At 32.0% G+C, this 19,954-nt stretch overlaps 1 protein-coding gene across 1 annotated transcript in view; it reads right to left on the bottom strand.

Annotated features, from left to right (window-relative positions):
• Window positions 1–14,557: 14,557 nt before the first annotated feature.
• The window catches only part of LOC100747987 (5-hydroxytryptamine receptor 1-like), a 93,393-nt gene continuing 87,996 nt past the window's right edge, over window positions 14,558–19,954 (bottom strand). Inside the window, exons 4-5 of the mRNA XM_003494288.2 lie at window positions 19,545–19,788; window positions 14,558–15,163 (exon numbers count right to left, since the gene is read on the bottom strand). Of these exons, the coding sequence (XP_003494336.2) occupies window positions 14,924–15,163; window positions 19,545–19,788 (484 nt within the window). The 3' untranslated portion in view covers window positions 14,558–14,923. The remainder of the gene's footprint in view (window positions 15,164–19,544; window positions 19,789–19,954) is intronic.

Consider the following 19,954-nt stretch of genomic DNA (forward strand, 5'->3'; position numbering starts at 1 on the left):
CGTTATAATGTAATACGTTATATAGTATTACGTTATATTGTATTACGTTACAATGTACTACGTTATAATGTATTACGTTAAATAGTATTACGTTCTGTAGTATTACGTTATATTGTATTACGTTAGAACGTTAAATGGTATATTATAATACGTCATATAGTATTACGTTACAATGTACTACGTTATATAGTATTACGTTATATTGTATTACGTTATAACGTTTAATGTTATATTATATTACGTTATATAGTATTATGTTATAATGTAATATGTTATATAGTATTACGTTATATTGTATTACGTTACATTGTACTACGTTATATTATATTACGTTATATAGTATCTCGTTATATTGTATTACGTTATAGCGAATGATGTTATATTATATTACGATATATAGTATTACGTTATATTGTATTACGTTAGATTATATTCCGTTATAACGTTTACTGTTATAGTATATTAAGTTATATAGTATTACGTTATATCGTATAGCGTTATAAAATATTACATTATAATGTGTTACGTTATATAGCATTACGTTAGATTGTATTACGGTATATACTATTACTTTATATCGTATTACGTTATATCGTATAACGTTATATTATATTACGTTAGATTGTATTACGTTATGTAGTATTACGTTGTGTTGTATTACGTTATATTGTGTTACGTTATATCGTATAACGTTATCCCATAATACTTTATAATGTATTACGCTATATAGTATTACGTTAGAATGTATTACTGTATATAGTAATACGTTATATAGTATTACTTTATTTAGTATTACGTTATATTGTATTACGTTATAACGTTTAGTGGTATATTATATTACGTTATATCGTATAGCGTTATAAAATATTACGTTATAATCCATTACGTCATATAGTATTACGTTATAATGTAATACGATATATAGTATTACGTTATGTAGTATTACGTTATATTGTATTACGTTATATTATATTGCGTTATATAGTATTACATTATATTGTATTACGTTAAATTATATTACGTGATATTGTATTAAGTTATATAGTATTCTGTTATATTGTATAACGTTTATGTAGTATTACGTTATATTGCATTACGTTATATTATGTTACGTTATATTGTATTACGTTATATTATATTGTGTTATATTGTGGCGCGTTACATTGTAATACGTTGCATCGTTCTATTATTTAGTATATTACGTTATATCATACCACTTTATACTATAATACATTTTATCGCATTTCGTCATATCATACCACCTTTATTTTTATGTTATTGCGTTGTATTTTGTGGCGTTGTAGTATATCACTTTATATTATGTTATGTTATACTATATCACGTTATATTGTATCGCGTTATATCATATCACGTTATATTGTATTACGTTATATTATATTCCGTTACATCGTGTAGCTTTATGTCGTATTACGTGATACGATAGCACGTTATATTATATCAGGTTATATTGTGTTCACGTTACATTGTATCTCATTATATTACATCACGTACTATTACATGACGTAATGTTACTCCAAGTTATATTATATCTCGTTATAATATATTATGTTAGAGTTATTACGTTATATGTGTTATGTAGTTTCAATAACTATTTATTTGTAATTTTATAAATATATATGTTTTTATATATAATATATATGTATTGTAATAGAATATGTATAGAAATATCGTATTACTTTTTTTTTAACACAAAACTTACAATTCTACTTACAATATCTACTAGTGTACACTAAGTAATGTACTCCCTTAAATAATTACTCTCTATATCTCATTTTAGTTACCCATATTATTCGCACCTTTTTTCAGAATAGAATGATAGTTTTATAACTGTATTGAAATCCGTTAAATTTAAAGATACTATTTATGAGACTTCCAATGCATGGAACAAAGTTCAAATGCAGACTATAATTGGGTCATGGTATAAACTTTGGAGACATAAAGTTGTTGATACTGAACATACTTACATAAATGATACTGTACAATTGATTTTAAAATACCAACGGAATTGTACAATCGAGCCATACTGTGGAAGCGTATGGGGAAGTGGATGAAATTAACATGGAAGCGTGGCCCGAAAATAATTCACATAGGAAGGGCGAAAACGGTGAAAATGAAAAAATTACTCATAACACAAAGTTTAATGATGGTGAAAAGTTATGTGCATTGATGATGCATGGTGCATGATAAAGCACTTGAAATAGTGATTTTATTATAAAAAAAATAGATCCACCAGAAAAAAGCTTATGTCGGTGTAGAAAATATATTTTCTGTTATTTTCACTCGGACGACGATTATCCATTGGACCTCGGTTTACTCAAATTGTTTGCCCCCCGTTAAGCCGATTAATCAAGGTCCTACCGTATGTTGCAAAATTTAAATGTTATGGCCTGGTATATCTCAAACTATAGTTCGCGAGACAGTCAACGTGTTAACAACCAATAAGTATAAGGGAACTATGTATTACAATAATGCTTCAGGAAAGTTTATATACTTCCAGATTTTACAATATTGATTCCGACTTAACAACTCAAATTTCTCACTCTCAAAGAACCGGAATGCAAAAGGTTAGACCGAAGCCAAGGGACAAAAGGAAGTGTCAATGAAAATGGGCTGCTGTTATCTTCGAAAGTATTCAAACCAGCCAGCTGTTCCCTGTAGGTTGTTTGTCTTGTTGATAAACAAGCTGCAATTACACGGAACCGTACGGCGATGCTTCTCGTCTGACTGTCGTCAATAAAAATGAACAAGTCAGCCTGGAATAAACCAATTACAAGCGGAAGCATCCATCAAAACCTGCAACCGTGTGTAAGATGTAACAATTGGACCAGGGTCATATGATTTGCCCCGTAAGATGTTGGTTGATTTCGATTCTTGACGACAACAGCAATATCGTTGTAATTATTGGAACATTAATTAACGAGGGACATCGACGTAGACATCCCCTTCCTGCATTCGCGAATTAGACCCCGTGCAAACGAGCGACGAGACATCATTATGACCTTGTAGCGGTAATACCGTGTAATTCGGTGGCTTTATATTAGGTTGGTCGTAAAGTCCGTATCATTTCAGACAATTTAGGTATCAAATTCGGTTTGGTTTGGTTGATAAGTTTATGTCGATTTTAAGTTAGTTTATAATAACAGTGTCGCACAGATTTTAGGAAGATCTTCGCTAATGAGCGTGTTGTCAATGGGACATTAAAGAATAAACGAAGAAGAAGAGAAAGAAGAAAATTTTAGAAAGTAGTCTTTTTTAAATGCAGTACAACAATTTAAACAATCATTTACAATATTAATTTTTTAAATAATGCATTGTTTTATTCAGTGACATACTTCGATCGTCTTGGCAATTTCAGAATTCTATTTACTGAAAATTGTTGCAGTCAAAGTTTTTGATCTTTAAAACTAAAATTACCGGCTTTAAATCTAGCAAACCACTCAAGGAAATTCACGAGGAACAAGAATTTACCTTATCAAGAGCTTTTCTGTAAACAGTTCATAATTTCCGATTGTACTGCATTTTTGTTTTCCCGAAAAAAGAAAAACATCAAATGTCGCAAATATTATCTTATTTACTTTTATCATAAACCGGCCACAAAATTAGCATAAATCAATTTATTTAATACATTTTTATACTTTGAAAAACTCTAGACAAGAAAGACACTATCATGATCCAGAAAATGTATAACAATTAATCTGAAACAGCGAAATTCGCATGTTTACTCGCATCGAAGTGCGTAATTTTCATTGTGAATCATAGAGATTGTCACCGATGCGAAATTGCAATGTACTGCTTATCTGCAACGAATTATATATTTTCAATAATCGGATCGCATACTTGTATGCAATATATCATTAGAGATATAAAACTGTCAAATCGTATAACGTCAACACGGTGAAATCGCAACAACGTCGTATAGTTTGTTCTGGACATTAACCAAAAAGCTTCAGTCATCAAAATCAATAACGACTTTTTCGAATTGCCCGTGTTTTCTACCTCGAAGTTTAGTCCCCTTTCACTCTCTTGCTTTAAACATTCATGAATTCTCCAAATTTTCACATTTTCCTTTTCACATTCTCCACGAATTTCTTCCTTCAACTCAGGAATTTTTCAAATTTTTAAGAAATTTTTTTTAGAAATTGTTCAAATTTACCATATTTCTTGTATCAAAATCTCTAGTCTTCTTTCACGTATCGTTTCTCTTAACAATTCCTGATTTTTCGAAATTACGCTCATATTTCATTCTCATCCCTGCATGTACGTCCGTGTACATAGCATCATTAGAAATATAAACGTTAATTGCATAACACTATCGCTGCGAAATGGCAACTACATCACGTCGTTTGTCCACATTGTGCTTTACATGATAACGCACCACGATATTCATCAAAAGTTTGCTGGCGAAAAGAAAAGTGTATGGTCGACACTTGGAATTTATGATATATCGTACAGAATACATATTGAGATTCTTCTTTCTGTTTAGATGATTTACGAGGTGCTAAAATGTGGAAAGTCCAAACAGTACGTACTCATGTATCTTAGGGAATGCTGTTTGAAAGTTTATGCAAGTTTGATCATTTGGTTGATGGATGGGGGTTTTAGTATTTGTGAGGTAAGTATCGTGGTTTCGTGTTTGTTGTAGTACACGCAGAAGTGGCGATAGATCTTCATAGATCCAGTAGGGATCAGATTTTCTTCATTCATTTCTTCTCTCAATTTTTCACGACGTTGAAGGCCTTGCACTTTATGAATAATGATATTCCATTGATGATTTCAAATTATGAGATCTCAGTTTTGACACTTTGATCAATATTTAAATTGTTATATTTATTTGTTATATTGTTATATTTAAGTTGTACAATTATAATAATTATACAATAATTGATAAATAATTAAGAGATAGTAACATATAATTTAGAAGTAATTATTCTGTCTTCAAAATATAATAGATCAGACCATATATTAAAAGTATCTACAGTTTTAATCTAGCAACAATCCTATGAAAATCGCTATATTCACTATTTTGCCATTATAATAATAAAATTCTTTCTGCTCTGCAAAAAAAATACTGTTTTTAATAAAAAAAAAAAATCTTAGCGAAATGTGAATGCAGTTCGATAAAAAAAATGTCGAGTACATATGACATGTATCGAAACGACCTAATACAATTTCCTAGGTCGCATATGAAATACGGAAAGGTATCGCGGCATAACACGAAGAAAAATTTCCTTTGTAATGCTGTGGTATAGGGAAAAAAATCATCACATAAGATGACATTATAAAATGTATTTTTCTTTACATTATAACACAACAGATCCATATTTTACTACTAGACGAAATAAACTATTCGATATGCCACCTTAAATCACGATCTTCTTAGACAAATATATTTGCTACTCTTCCTTGTTTTTATTATAGCTCCTCTAATGGATATGGTAGACTTTATTAACGAATTAGCCGGTGAACATTTGCATCTGTAAAACGAATGTCGATGTTACGCCACATGTTTCTGTCGTGTCAGTGACGTTTGGACATTCCCATCTGATGGAATTATTTATACGGCATTTGTTGTTTGATATAATCAACCGCAGCGAACGAATTTATTCATCAGGAAATACTAGATCATTGCATACAATCAATCATTTCGGGAATTACTTATAGCGATAATTAATATTTTATATTTCGCAAATTACTGATTAGGTAACAAGGTATTTCAAAGCTCTTACTTTTTTAAATGGTAAAGTGCAAAAATAAAGATAAATTATATCATAGTTTTTTGTAACATTAATGCATTCGTAGTTTCAACTAAGCATAGCGGTGGCTAGGTTAAATTTATCCTTGTGTTAAGTTACCCTTTATGACAATTTGGTGCAATCGAAATAAATATATAAAACTATCTTATCCGTGTTACATCTCGAACTTTTGTAATGCATGTACAAAATGAAATGTTCTATTAATACAACTTTCAGTCTCTAACGGGTTAACTATTTTACCAATTACTTTCTTTTTCATGTTCAACCTTTCGCAAGCGAAATATGAGATAAATTGCCACAGAATCAACATTCTATTCATCGGTAGAATATCGATAACAAACCATAAATTATACCGTGACAAACTGCACAATCATCGTACCAAGCCTCCTCGATTTTCAAATTATCGAGCGTAGCAGTAGAACCGTTATAAATCAGTCGAAGATGGTTCACGTTTGCCTGGCAAAAGCACAGTATAAGGAGGAAAGGGGAGAAACAACGATGGGATCCTTACACTGGCCAATAATGCGTGTAAATGCTTGCTTTCGAGAATGTTCAAGAATTATCAAGCAAAATCTATAGTTCCACGTGGACACCTACAGAGCTCAAGGCTCGATGAAAAATGCATGAGGATTTTCTCACGCATCTATTGAGATATGTTGGCGAAAACCCAAGTAGCTTTACTAAACCCTATCTTTGATACATGGTAATGTATTGCGTGTAGCGTACGCGATGTAACTAGATTTTCTAGTGACACATCTATGGTCGTCCTTGAAATACCAACCGAATGTTCGCGTGCCAATCTCCTATCTGAAAGGGGAAATCGCGTATGCGTGACTGCTCAGAATGGACCTCGCTGATATAGTATGCTAAAATCGACCAGTAGATAAAATAATTATGCTTAGGATGTCAAGACAAAAGAATCGATAGAAATATTGCTACATAAGGATATGAAACTGTGATCGAAATTATATGCAGATTTCTTTAAGCTCTTAACCTTCTTCCATTTATTGGAGTATTAATTGTACTGGCATACACATTTTACTCAGAGACTTAGGATGACTATTTCTGCTCGAATGACGTTTTTCGTGTCATAAACATGAATTTTATAAAAATATTTAACCCATAGAATTGGTAAAAAAGAAATCATATAAATTATGGAATGACGTAATGTAATACTCAAAAGAAAGATATTATGTAAGATAAGTTCTCCCGCGCACTTGTAAATACAGGCGAGTAGTAGCAATACATAATAAATCAGACGGTGTTTTAAATTTCGCTCAACTTCAAATAAATATTGAAAAAGCATATCATTTTGATGGACAGATCTTTTTCCATTAAAATAGAGAGTTATGAGTCTATATTGCAAATTTCAGAAGAACAGTGTTGTATGATACTGCATACTTTGATTATTCAGCAGCAAGGTGTCATTGGTTCCCACACAGGTCGACATAGTATGATTTACTAACAAGCTTCGATGATGTTCAAGTAGAATTATACATTATAGGTCAGCCATATTGTGGACGATCTATTCGAAAAGGTATTAATTAAATTTCATTCAAAATAACTATTCTTAAAAAAAAAAAAAAAAAACAGCGTCGAAAGGAAAGAAATACATAAGATTAAGTTGCACGTAATACATATAAACACGGATAAGTAGAAACGGTACGAAATATATCAGACAACGGTAAGACGAGAAAAAGGAGGATTCAAGAAGACGTTTCATTAATTCAAATGGTTTCACCGACGGGCAAGAAGAACCATCGAACTCCTTGTAAATTGCGATTTTATACAATCTACGAAACCTGTACGTAAAAAGTATGGAAACCGCGCGTCTGCTGTATCGACCGACATGCGGATCGAAACATTTCTAAACTTTCTCTTGCCACATCTTTATCATTCTTCGTTCGTTTCTTGTCGTTCCCTTTTGCCCTTTTATCGTATATTCATCGTTAAGACCTTTGAGATTGCGACTCGATTCCAGGAATTTAACGCGATCCCTGTGTCTCAAGCGACTTCAAGTCATCTTAGAGGGGAAAATCGTTTATTACTAAATCTGACAACGGAGTTCTTTCAGGGAACAGAATTATGGAACGTTCGCGGAAGCAATAAAACGACCGGAGGATTTCGATTCACGTCTACGTCTGAATGAGATCCTTCTGGTCGTTAAGCTTTAAATTTCCGTTAAAGAGAGGCAGATTTATCGCTGACCTCGGAAAAGAGAAATTCTATTTTTAAAACAGTCATGTCATTTTCTCCTGGTTTATGTAACTGTGTGAAGGCTCCATCATTTTCGATTTGAAATGCAAAGGATTGAAGAAAAATATGCGTTTCATGTTACTTAGTTCATAGAACAATGTTATGTTTTTCCTTCACTTTCATATCCTTCACATTCATATACAAATATCTTCACATAATATATTTTCTCTTTGGATTTAGTTCATTTCACGAATCGTAGATCACCGCGAAAATATATGGTAAATATATTTTTGTAAATTTTTTTATTTCATATAATCATTTAGACAAACGATATATTTTAATATATTTTAATGTTCTGACATGCAATATATTTAACGGTATAAAGAGGATAGTAAAATACATGTTTAGCGCGAAAATTATATAAAGGGACAATTTTGATAACATGGGATTAATTGAAAAAGTGTTCTAAATTCTAAAATAAATACTTTGCTACAATACATAATATTGCAGCTCTTATTTTAAATAAATATCCAAATACTCTGAATGAATTCTTTCAAAAAGTTTGGGAACATCTGTGATAAAATTTTTCGCTGTACAAATAACTGTTAGAATATTCATACGCGAGGAACGTATACAAACAATAATATTACATACGACAATTACAAATTTCGAGAGAGAATAATTTTGGAAAAATGAATTTTTCCGAACGCGTACGCAGCAAAAACAGGCCTTCTAGCAATTAAAAAAATTCGAATTGTTTTCGACGCGAGAATTTGCAAGCGCGTTGAAACGGAGAAATTGTTCTCTTTTTTCCCCTTTTTTTTTTAAAAACCATTTTACCCGTGAGCGCGCGCGTCAGTGTCACAGCTGTTCCGACATCTCCGCGTGAATTTTCCGCATTTTTCTGGGCGCTTCGAAAAAGGAATTCATGGCCTGTTCCATCGACGAACGAAGAGTGTAAGCGTAACGAGCCACCGGCATCTTTGTGTCAGCATCTTGTTAGTTTCTTACTTATTTGCATTTCCCAATTTTACTTTGGACAAGTATAACAAGGGGTTTTGACAAAAATCGTATATTTTATATAACTTTCAACATACACAAAGTACTTCTTTTTTATGAGAGTGTTTTAGACTCCAACTTTTAAGAAAGTCACTTACAGAATACTGATATTGTGACTAACATTTTACCATTCGTACCTTATTTGTTTTTTCATTGTTGAGTTAAACTTTCTGGCTGTTGATATAATAAAGGAAGAGAAAAGAGATTTGTTTTTTATAGTAGAAATGAATATTCTATTTTGTGTCAATAATAATATAAATTAACAATATCGCTAAAGCTAGAAAAAGACATAATATAAAATATAGCGTGACTGAGATGATGAATTTTCGGAAGAAACATATAAATTCTAATAATAAATATATTGATTTGCTTGTGAGAAAATATAGAAAGACTTTAAAAACTTTTTAAAATACAAATTTTTGGAGTAGAGAAAGGATAAGAAGATTTCACAAATTTCAGATATCACGAAGATATAGGGAATCTTTGATCTTCCTCCTATTTTTGAAAAAAGCTTCTACGAATATCATGGCTATGGAAGTATAAGGGAAGTATTTGTATCAAATAGAATAACATTGAATCGCATAAGCCCTTTCTAAACGATCATGTTGTACTTTCTTTCCTATCTTTTGATATTCCATTTCCGCTTTATGTAGAAAACGACTGTGGCAATGATTCTGCAAGAAGTCGTCACTTAGATCCCCGACGATAGGAAACCAATATATAGATAGAGCAATAACAATGAAGATTTCATTACGAATCGTATAATTGTATTTTATTTCTGTTTCTTATCCATACGAGCTGAATGGAAAATATATACGAAGGATCTCGAAAAGAGAATTGAAAGTAGATACGAAAAAACCGAGCTCTGAAAATTTATTTTGGAAACAAACGTGAAGAATGTAATTGTTGTTATGATATTGTAATACCAATTAAAATTCTGACTGCGAATCTCGATAAACATGCTCGAATAAATAAGTAGAATAATGGTGTTCAATGGTGTGCATGAATAAATAAGTAGAACAATGCCGTATACATCCGACATTAAAGTCAGAACCTTATTTAATTTTGTAAATTTCTCATCAACTCTTGTCACACTGGCGTTCAATGTGTGCACAAACAAATAAGTAGAATAATACGTTATACATCAAGAATTATTAATAATTAATTAAACTTGCCAACCGATGTTTTGTTTACTTCTGTAAATCTTTCATTAAACTCATACGGTTCATGTTGTCGATGGAGGAATTACTATATAAAGCATCGAAGCATGTAGAGCAATATTATCTTCATAGGAATAGCTTGTTAAAAGAATATATTTTTATACTCGCATTAGCGAAACGAAGCAAACTTTGATTCGTTCAAGAAAGAATTTCGAAGAACACAAATTAGAAGATTAAGTTGTTTGAATTTTTGTTCAACAACTATCAATAGATGAAATATTAATTATATTCAGTAGCAAATAAATAAATTACTATCTGACCGGAAGTTGACGTACTTCTTGATCTGTACACAGAAATGATATAAAAATTCAATCTTATATTATTAAAAATTGTTTCGATTTAAATATACATTTTTCCACCATCCTAACTACTCCGAAAATATTAATAGTTAAAGAAATAAATAAATATACAATTCATACTTTTGCAGAATTTCGTGGATTTATATAACAGACTGTTCCTATTTCAACTTCATTATATTTCTCCCATGAAATCTTCATTATACTGAAGGGAAAAATCAATAGCGCAGAAGAAAAATTCCCCACCCTCTCAAAGATCATTAAGCGTTTCTACTGTTTGATCTTCTTTTTTGTTATCTTTACGTTTACTTTGTGCGTCAGAATCGTCAATATTTTTAACAAGTCTGCGTCTGACAGTGACTCGCTCTTCCTTCTCATTCTTGTCTTTGTTAAGATAAACGTTTAAAGCCATTTGTCAGAAAATCTCGTGCACATCACGATACGTGCACGTGACTCCCGTCCCATGATGATACAGGAAATAATTTTGCAGTTGTCGGTCGCATAACTTCGTTACTCTAACTACGTCTACGATGTTATACAGGGTGATGCCATAATTTTATCTTGAATAATCTGGAATATTCTCGTTATTTTTAAAGATATAGATTCTAAAAGCATAAATTTCGTTCACGAAAGTTATTCTCGATAATTTAATAATAACTATCTATAATGGAGAAAGAGAGTAAAGGATCGTAAAGTTTGGGTGATATCAAGTTTGAGCATATTTTATGATACATGGATCGCCCTTTTTCATGAAACTCATTTTTATGTATACTGCCGATCAAAAATACAATAACTCACAAAAGTACTACATTTATACACTCAATATAAATAAAAAATTTGTATGAACATATTATATGTATTATACAAAGATTTTTCTGGCATAATAGATAGAAAAACAATACAAATTAGAAAAGTTACTGAAGGAATAAGAATTCACATCTAAAATTGTATTCTTTTTTAATCCAAATCATTCGGTAGCGGTGATAATTTTCTTATAGATAGGCAGTTCTTTCTTGGATATTTCAAGGTTGTTTTTCAAAATTTCATAAACAAGTTTATAAGATTATGTACAGCAGAAATTGATCATTTGACAGATAATAATTTGCTGACTTGTAACTGACAATGAGATAACCCTCAAATCGCCAAAGGCTACAAGGTTATATAAGATTACAAGATCGTAAATTATAAGATTACAGGACTATAGGATCATAAGATTATAAAGTATAAGGCTATAAGATTATAACACGATAAGGCCATAAGATGATATATAGCATATACAATAACAAATAGTTTGGTAAACAATAATCGCTAACCTCTGATAGAGGTGACCTTGAAATCTTTGAATAGTGTAAAGATTATCGAATCATATGGCCGTAGAATACAAGATATAATACACTAAACGACATTCGGTTTAATGGAGAAGCTTTTCAAGACAACAGTGCAAGATCTCAAAAAGACCCATCGCCCAAAAAAGAATAATCACAGTCCCCTATAAATAAAAATACTAAAGAATTTTTCCCATTGCAATTTCTCTTTGTCTCGTATAAACAAAATTCCAAAAATTTTTTTCCTTCGCAATTTCCCTTTGTCTCGTATAAATAAAAGCGTTAAATAAAAATTCCAAAGCAAGAAAGAAATGACGGATTCGAGAGAAGAAATAAAGATTTTTTATATCTCCAAAAATAATAGAAATATTCGAGACGAACGAAGTTATTGCTTCACGCTTCGTATATTAAAACAAATATGCGAAGAAGGTTTAACAGCGCCGGCTAAAATTCTAATCCTCGGCAAGCTTCTTCGTATATAGTGACGAAAATCCTTTCGAAATTGTCAATAGATTACGCGATGTAAGAAGATTAAGTGTTTGCTGACGTTGTTCTTGAAATGCGATATTGTAGAACGTACTATACATATTCTAGAGGTATTATAGTTTGCGTTTGTATGTGTATGAAAGAGAATATTGAATATTGTATTGAGTAGAGCAAAAAGTTCGATCGTTTTGATCTTTGAAAGGAAAGAAATCTATCAACAGTTCTATCAACAATTCCACATTTTTCGTTATAGCTTTATTTCACAAAGAAAATCCCACTTAAATCATTTTATTCCAAAATATATCTTTTTATAACGTTCTTCGAAAGCTGTAATAATATTTTATCATTTGTCCTCCTTTCTCAGCGTTTTTTCTACAACAATATTTGATTTTTAATTTTTGCTTACATAAAATATAAATCTAATATAATGTTTGAGAAAATATTGAATAACACTCATTCGAAAAATATTAGTAGAACTTCTATTTAAAATTTCATTTTACAACTGCTTATTACATATTACAGGAAATCTATATCTACAGCATATTTTGTGCAATGTTACATCAACATTGTAGCTATTCGGTTGATATAATCTTATGCTAAAGTATGGCAGTTACCATTTATCTATGATATAACGTAAAGTTACATTCATGACACACAGACAAGAAAGTTCGAGCACAATTTGTAATACTTAACCTTGACTGAAATTTAATAGTCTAACTTTATGAAACTCGTCATATCGTGATTATAACATTACATATAAATTCTGTTTGTGAATACTCTGCATTCGTAATGAAAAAAAATTGAAAAACAAAAATTGAATTCATTTACATATCAAAATATTAATATGATCTAAATTTGAGATATGAAAGATATACAAATTATTTATTGCCTGTTCCTGCTATTTCAATTATATTTTTTTGATGCCAAAAAATATACAAAATTCAAACAAAATATCAAATGATTGTTATTGATATGCATGATTTCTCATTTTAATGTTACATTAAACGTTTTCTTAAAATATTCAAAATCTTTTTTGTTTATTAAAACATGAAAATTTGGGGACCATAGAACAATTTAATTTTCCATAAATGCACGAACACCCAATTATGATAAAAACTCCCTGAAACACTAAAAAAGATCTTTCTATCTCTTCTTAAATATCGATCTTGTATTTTCATCACTTTCGATCATTGACAACACGTATCTACTGAAACAATGATACGAAGGCAATTCTCGACTGAGAGGAAACAATTTCGCGACATTCCCAATTCTCTCCTGGTTCACTAACTAGAATCAGATTCTCATGAAGGTCTGCATTGACGTTTCGTGGCCGGTGTATAAACTCGACAACTACGAAATCACGTTTGTTAAACAGTTTCAACGTGAAATGCGGACAATTTATCCGCGATGTTTTGCTTGCCGACGCGTATTGGTGCGGATTCGCGTAGAAAGTTTGCCTACCTAATTTGCGGCGGACGATCGCAAAATCGTCGCTCATTAAATCGTCGAGTGCGCGTGTGCGATTGTTACTCGGCTGTTACTGTCAGAAATTCGACCTTTTGTTTTTCGACACGTGCGATATTCCGGCTGAAAGCTCGACGAAATTGCGCGCGTTTTCCCTGGTTATTACGCTCGCGCGCGTTCCGATGACCGCGTAATCGCTATCGTGGAACACGTCACAATACTCTTTTCCATAGAAAATGATAAAATTTTAAGATCGGAATATGTAGAAAGAACGACGGGAAGAGAAGCGAGGTAATCACAGCCACTTTTGATACTTTGGAAATCGTGAGAGCAAAGATAAGATTTTGTAGTGAATTGCGCAATCGAAGAGCTTTCATGAATATGATTTCTTATAGAATATGAAAAGTTTCTCGAAATATGCAATTACTTTGATCATTGTATTTTTAGAATTTATAGACCTGCACAACTATATCTATCTTTAAATCACTAATTAAATACAGTGATTTCTCAGTAAATTTCTCAGATAATAAATATCAACTAGATAACTAATGAACCGATACTTTTAAAAACTGAAATATATGATCGAACACGAATTATCAAAAATTTCTTCACTTTTCAAGGCTTGCGCGTTTCACTACTTTTATAAATATTTCATGTTGATCTGATGTTTTCTCAACTTGTTAATCGAGGAAGATTGAATTCACTCGTCATTTAAATTCTCAACTTCTCGAATATAATTTGCTTGTAGATCTCCTATTCTATAACACTTTCTTACGAATCTTGTATGTTTCCTATATCATATCATTTTTGCTAGATATAAATCACATCGTATTTACGTTTACAAATATTAAAATTAATTTGAAAATTAATTTTTATTGGTCACAAACTTCATGGGACGGCACAGTTAACAGGTTAAATATCAACGTTTTTTAATCGAATGTAATTCCCTATTATGTTGCAAATGGAACGATTCGTGCGTAAGCGTACGGCGAATCTATGGATTAAATTCGTCATCGAAGGTTCGAAGGCGAATTGGTCGGGTAAATGACTCAGTCAACGGTCGTGGCGTGGCCGCAAATAGGAGAAGAACAAGATGCGATCTATCAACTAGAATCAATTGGTCTACTTACCGTCGTTGAGGCGCTCGAACTTCGGTGCTGCTTCGTGGGCGGACTTCCATGGCTAGTCTGCACGTCGGTATTTAATTGACGATTCACAGCTGCTGGCTGATGTTGCTGCACCGTCGGCTCTATGTCGAGGTAGCAGTGCGCCTCCAAGTGGCTTTGCGCTCTCCGTTCTTCGAGAACTATTCTGCGCGCCGCACAGAATATCTTGTAATATACCTGGAATAGATATGGATCGTCTGAATGGCCTGACGTGAATGTAAAGTACGATAGAATTCCTATAGTCTGAATTAATAATAGAGTAATTGGAGATTTCGCGTAATTGAAAAAGTCGGCTTAATAATGAAAATTCATATAGCTGCAGAATATATTGCACTCGTAGCCACAAATAATTCAAGTTAAATAACCAACAAAATTTACTTAAGTTAATAACTAATATTGGGAATTAGTATACTTAAATCTTCAACCTCAAAAATCCATCGCTACAACTAAAAATATTGAAACCTCGAGTTTCAATACATAACAACACTATGTTGATACAATCAATATCAACTGAGAGGTAGACCACGTTACCCAACAAGGTTAACAAAATTGTCGATCACAGGAAAATCTACCACGAAATCATTTACGGTAGTCTTATATATCAATCAAGCGAGGAATTCTACAATGCGTGCCTTTTTCAAACAAATTACCTCCGCGTAACATATATTGTCGTTTTATTCGTAACAAACACCACAGCGTCGCATTCTATTGCATTAATTAAAGTAGTGGATAGCAATAAAACTGTCGCATGCGTGGCAAACAGTAACGATGCTTTCTCAATGTGGCAATTATTTAACTGCTATTATGTCAATTCACGTTAACGCTCGGCACCACGATCGCGATGATATGCACGATCGTTTATGCTCCGTAGCTGTTACGCCTGTGTTCCCGCCAATTATTTCCACGGAGCTCGCTTGCCACACGCTAAGCATCCAATCAATCGTGGCAATGGAACCGTCGAAAGTCAGTTCTCATTCTTAACTGCCGAAGATCAATACGCAGTCGATGAAAAATCGGGACGTTAATGCCTACCTACTTGCTTTGATAGATATTCGCTCGGCTGTTTTATATTTGCGACACTGTAGTATAATGGTTCGTTTAGTCCAAGCGAGAGAATGTCCGTTCTTCCTCCACTTCACTCATATTTATTAAAACGAAAGTATAAACGAGCATTCTTTTGCTGTTTGACGATTGTTCAGCGAATAGGAAATCAAACAATTTTTAAAACAATGATGCAGTACCTGATTACTTAGTCAGAGGCACTGACTTCTCTTCCCTTAGATTACCAAATAAAGATAATCAAATATGTATGATATATCTTTTGGTGCGCCGCAGAATTTTAGTAATTAGCTTATGTGTGTCACGAGACGAAGAAGGTTGGAAATCGCTGGCATTGAGCATTCTTACGATATTGAGATACCTGATTTTCGATTTGGCTAGCAATCGCAAACGGCGAACGAATGCTCGTTTACAATTTCAACTTTTAATTTTGCTAAAGTGGAGAAGGAGCAAGTATTCTCTCGTTTGTTCTAAACCCACCAAAATGTTTCTTTTGCTGAATTCTGTGGTCTATCGAAGCGGCGAATGAAGCGAGAGATTTACGTACATGTTTAGAATTCTTGAATTCACGGAGATTTTATTGACCAAAGTTTTATTTGTTTCACGCAATGAATGGCTGTTAGTTGTAACACGGGCGAGATACAATGCGTTCTACTACGAGGATTTACTGGATTTTGAACTAATCTCTACAAACATCGATACGTGTGTAGGCGTGTATCTGTAGATTAAATGTATTTGGACTGCAATCTATATAATTTGTAGTACCCGGAATTTACAGATATGTGAAACAATACGTCAGTAACAAATTTCAACACACTTCCTTTTATTTACTATTTATTCAATTAATTTTTCGTTTAATGTCTTCTATTAGCTTGGATGTAACCAATGTTACCCTTACTAAGATAAATTTTTCATTAAGAATTACGTAACTATTGTGCTGGAATTTGTTTCTCGTATTTACAACACGGAAATTTGTAAAATGATATTTTCGTTCCATAAATTGCTTCAGTAAATGTATTTTAATACTCGCGTATTCGTGCATTAAAAGATACACGAATTGAAATACAGATGTATAGATTAATACACGTGTGTTTAAAGTTTTATACTGTCATGTATTAAAAATTACATTTTGAAAGATTTCTATGATTTAATATTTTATTTTTTGTGTAGGTACATAAACTTATTGTTTTCAAAATTCAGTGAGATTTGCCATAAAATACAATGAATTGTTAAAAATCGGATATTGCATGAGTTACAACTTAATAATAAGAGAAAAAAGCTTGACCAATTTCCTTATAGCATATTTCGTTGATTTAATATTATCATTCTATTATGAATTTTGTCCAGCCAAGAAAATCAATTATTACAACGTCTACTGTCTACGAGTTAATTAAACTGGGATTGTAATTAAGGAGCGAAGAATCATGATAGATATAAATGTAAAACCGATACAACTATGAATTATGTAATACAGTCGATGGTAATTTCAATTAATTCAACGAAACATCGTGATTACGATCGACAAGCAAAGTGTTACTCGAGAAAACACTAGGGGACCTATTTTATGGCGCTGAATAATTGCGTAATTCGCGCCATAATGAAAAGTTCAGTTTCCCCTTCAGGGAAATTATTAATGGCAAACTAATTAAAAACCAAACGGTATTATCTTTCAATCTTTGACATTTTGCAAATTAAATAGTGCCAATCTTACTTACTTGAATTTTACTTGATTTTATTAATGAAACTATAGCTGCAAACGCGACATTTTGCGTTTAATCATTTGTATTTTTGCAAATGAAATTGTCAAACTGACCAACAAGAATTAAATATTCTAATTGAAGCTAGTATAATATAGCGAGGAATTCAATTTAAAGAAGAATTTTTAACTATTGGTCTTTGATACTAAAAGATTCTGACAATTTATAAAACATTAAACTTAAATTATAAAGTATTATATGATTTGTAAAATACTTTATGAATTATAAGATTTCTTAATGCTTATTCTTTAACGGCAAAGAAAATAACAATATAAATAAAATAATAAAAGATATATACAATTTATAGCGAATATATATCTCTAATAATAATTTCTGCTTGCTTCTTTTACCAAGAAAGTATTACAAATTACCAAGTTTTAATAGTTTCTAACAGAGGATGGAAGGGTTGATTTATGAGCAGCTCGATCGATTTAGAGTTAGCGCAAGTTAGAAATTATAATCATCACTCGCGCTGCTCTGTAGACAATCCACTTGGTAACGTAACACACTTTCTAACACATTAATCAAGCTTCATTAGATCGAAATAACTAACTTCGTTGTCAGCCGATATATCATCAAGTCCCAATGACTCTCTAATCTCTATACATCGTCGACGTCTGAATTAATTTAATAAAGCTCGATAACTTATTACGTCGCTTAGAAGTGGGAATAACTCTGAAGCTTAAAATAATTAGCAAGACTTCTTAATAATCCTTATTCACTATTAACTCGCTCCTTATTCTTTAAAGCAAAAAATCAATAATAAATTACTGAAGCCTCCTAATAATCATTCTTAACCATTAGCTCACTTGTTACTCTCTCCATTAACTTATTCGGTAATGAAAGAAAGAATAATCTGAGAATACGATAGAATCAAGTTCAGTGGGTAATTTAAATCTTTTGTAAATAATTGTCTTAATGCTCCGAAGCTTTCTAGTTTTCTCGGAGAATAATTGAAATTAGAACGCCTCGTGCTCAGAATCGGAGGACTCTTAAATTCGAATTTAAGAACGAACTTTTCCAGTTCCAGCGAATTTATTCTAAACTCGTAATTTAGAACACTTTAAAACCTATGACCGAGTAGAATTTTACAGTACCTTGCGTTTTGTAAGTGTAAAGATTTTCCTCAATGCAAGTGTGCCATTTGAATATCAACATTTTAAGCACTCACTAAAAAAATCTCATTGTTTACTACATAGTATGCAGTGAATAGTATGCAGTTTTCATTACATTAGCATCGTTTATTAAAACTTTCAAAAATTAAATCTGCATTATAACAGTTGGCTCAAGTCCCATCTAATTCCCATCATTTTCTCATTTTTGAATGAGTTTTGAAGCAGAAAATCGTGAGATCAACGTTCAATTATTAATTCATTATTTTTCCATAACTCTCGCAAGTAATTTCTACATTTACAATGTGTACTCTATTTTATGTTCAAACAATCCAAAATTATGATTAATCGTTTCATGACAACGTGGATCGATTATCATATTTCGTACTAAACAAGCACGTATTTCGATACTTATTAATGAGAAGGTACATACACTAAGACTACAAAAATTATTGACACAACAATTAATCAATATACGTGTTAATTAATTAAGTCCAAATATATTAAATTTCATACTATTTCGTAATAATTTTATATGACTACACAAATGTGATACTATGCAAATGAAATGGAGAATAAGAGCACGTCTCAATATTTTTTGTAGTCTCTATAGATTCAACAATATCTTACTTGAATCATCACGAGCAGAGGTATGTAGAAGCTCCCAAGCGTAGCGTAAATTTGATAGAAGAAATTCTGGCAAACAACGCAATGAGACGGCCCACTCTCGGAGTAAGTATGCTCGTTTCCCATAATCAACAATGGTGGCAAACTGATACAGGCCGCTCCCAACCAAACAAGGCTGACGTAAACGATCATTCGTCGCGGTGTTCTTTTCACCCCGTACTTCAGCGGCTTCGTTATGGCACAGAACCTGCAACAGCGACACGAAAATCTGTATTCATATATTTTTCGGTTAATATAATACGAAAACACCGTCTAATTATGTAACCCCTTAACGTACAATTTTTTTTCTTTATCTAACTAGACAAAAATGCACAACTTTTGTTTTAGCAGAGTTGCTTTTTATCTACATATAT

The sequence above is a fragment of the Bombus impatiens genome, unplaced genomic scaffold, assembly GCF_000188095.3.
Source record: "Bombus impatiens unplaced genomic scaffold, BIMP_2.2 scf_2004, whole genome shotgun sequence".
NCBI classification, from domain to species: Eukaryota; Metazoa; Arthropoda; class Insecta; order Hymenoptera; family Apidae; genus Bombus; species Bombus impatiens.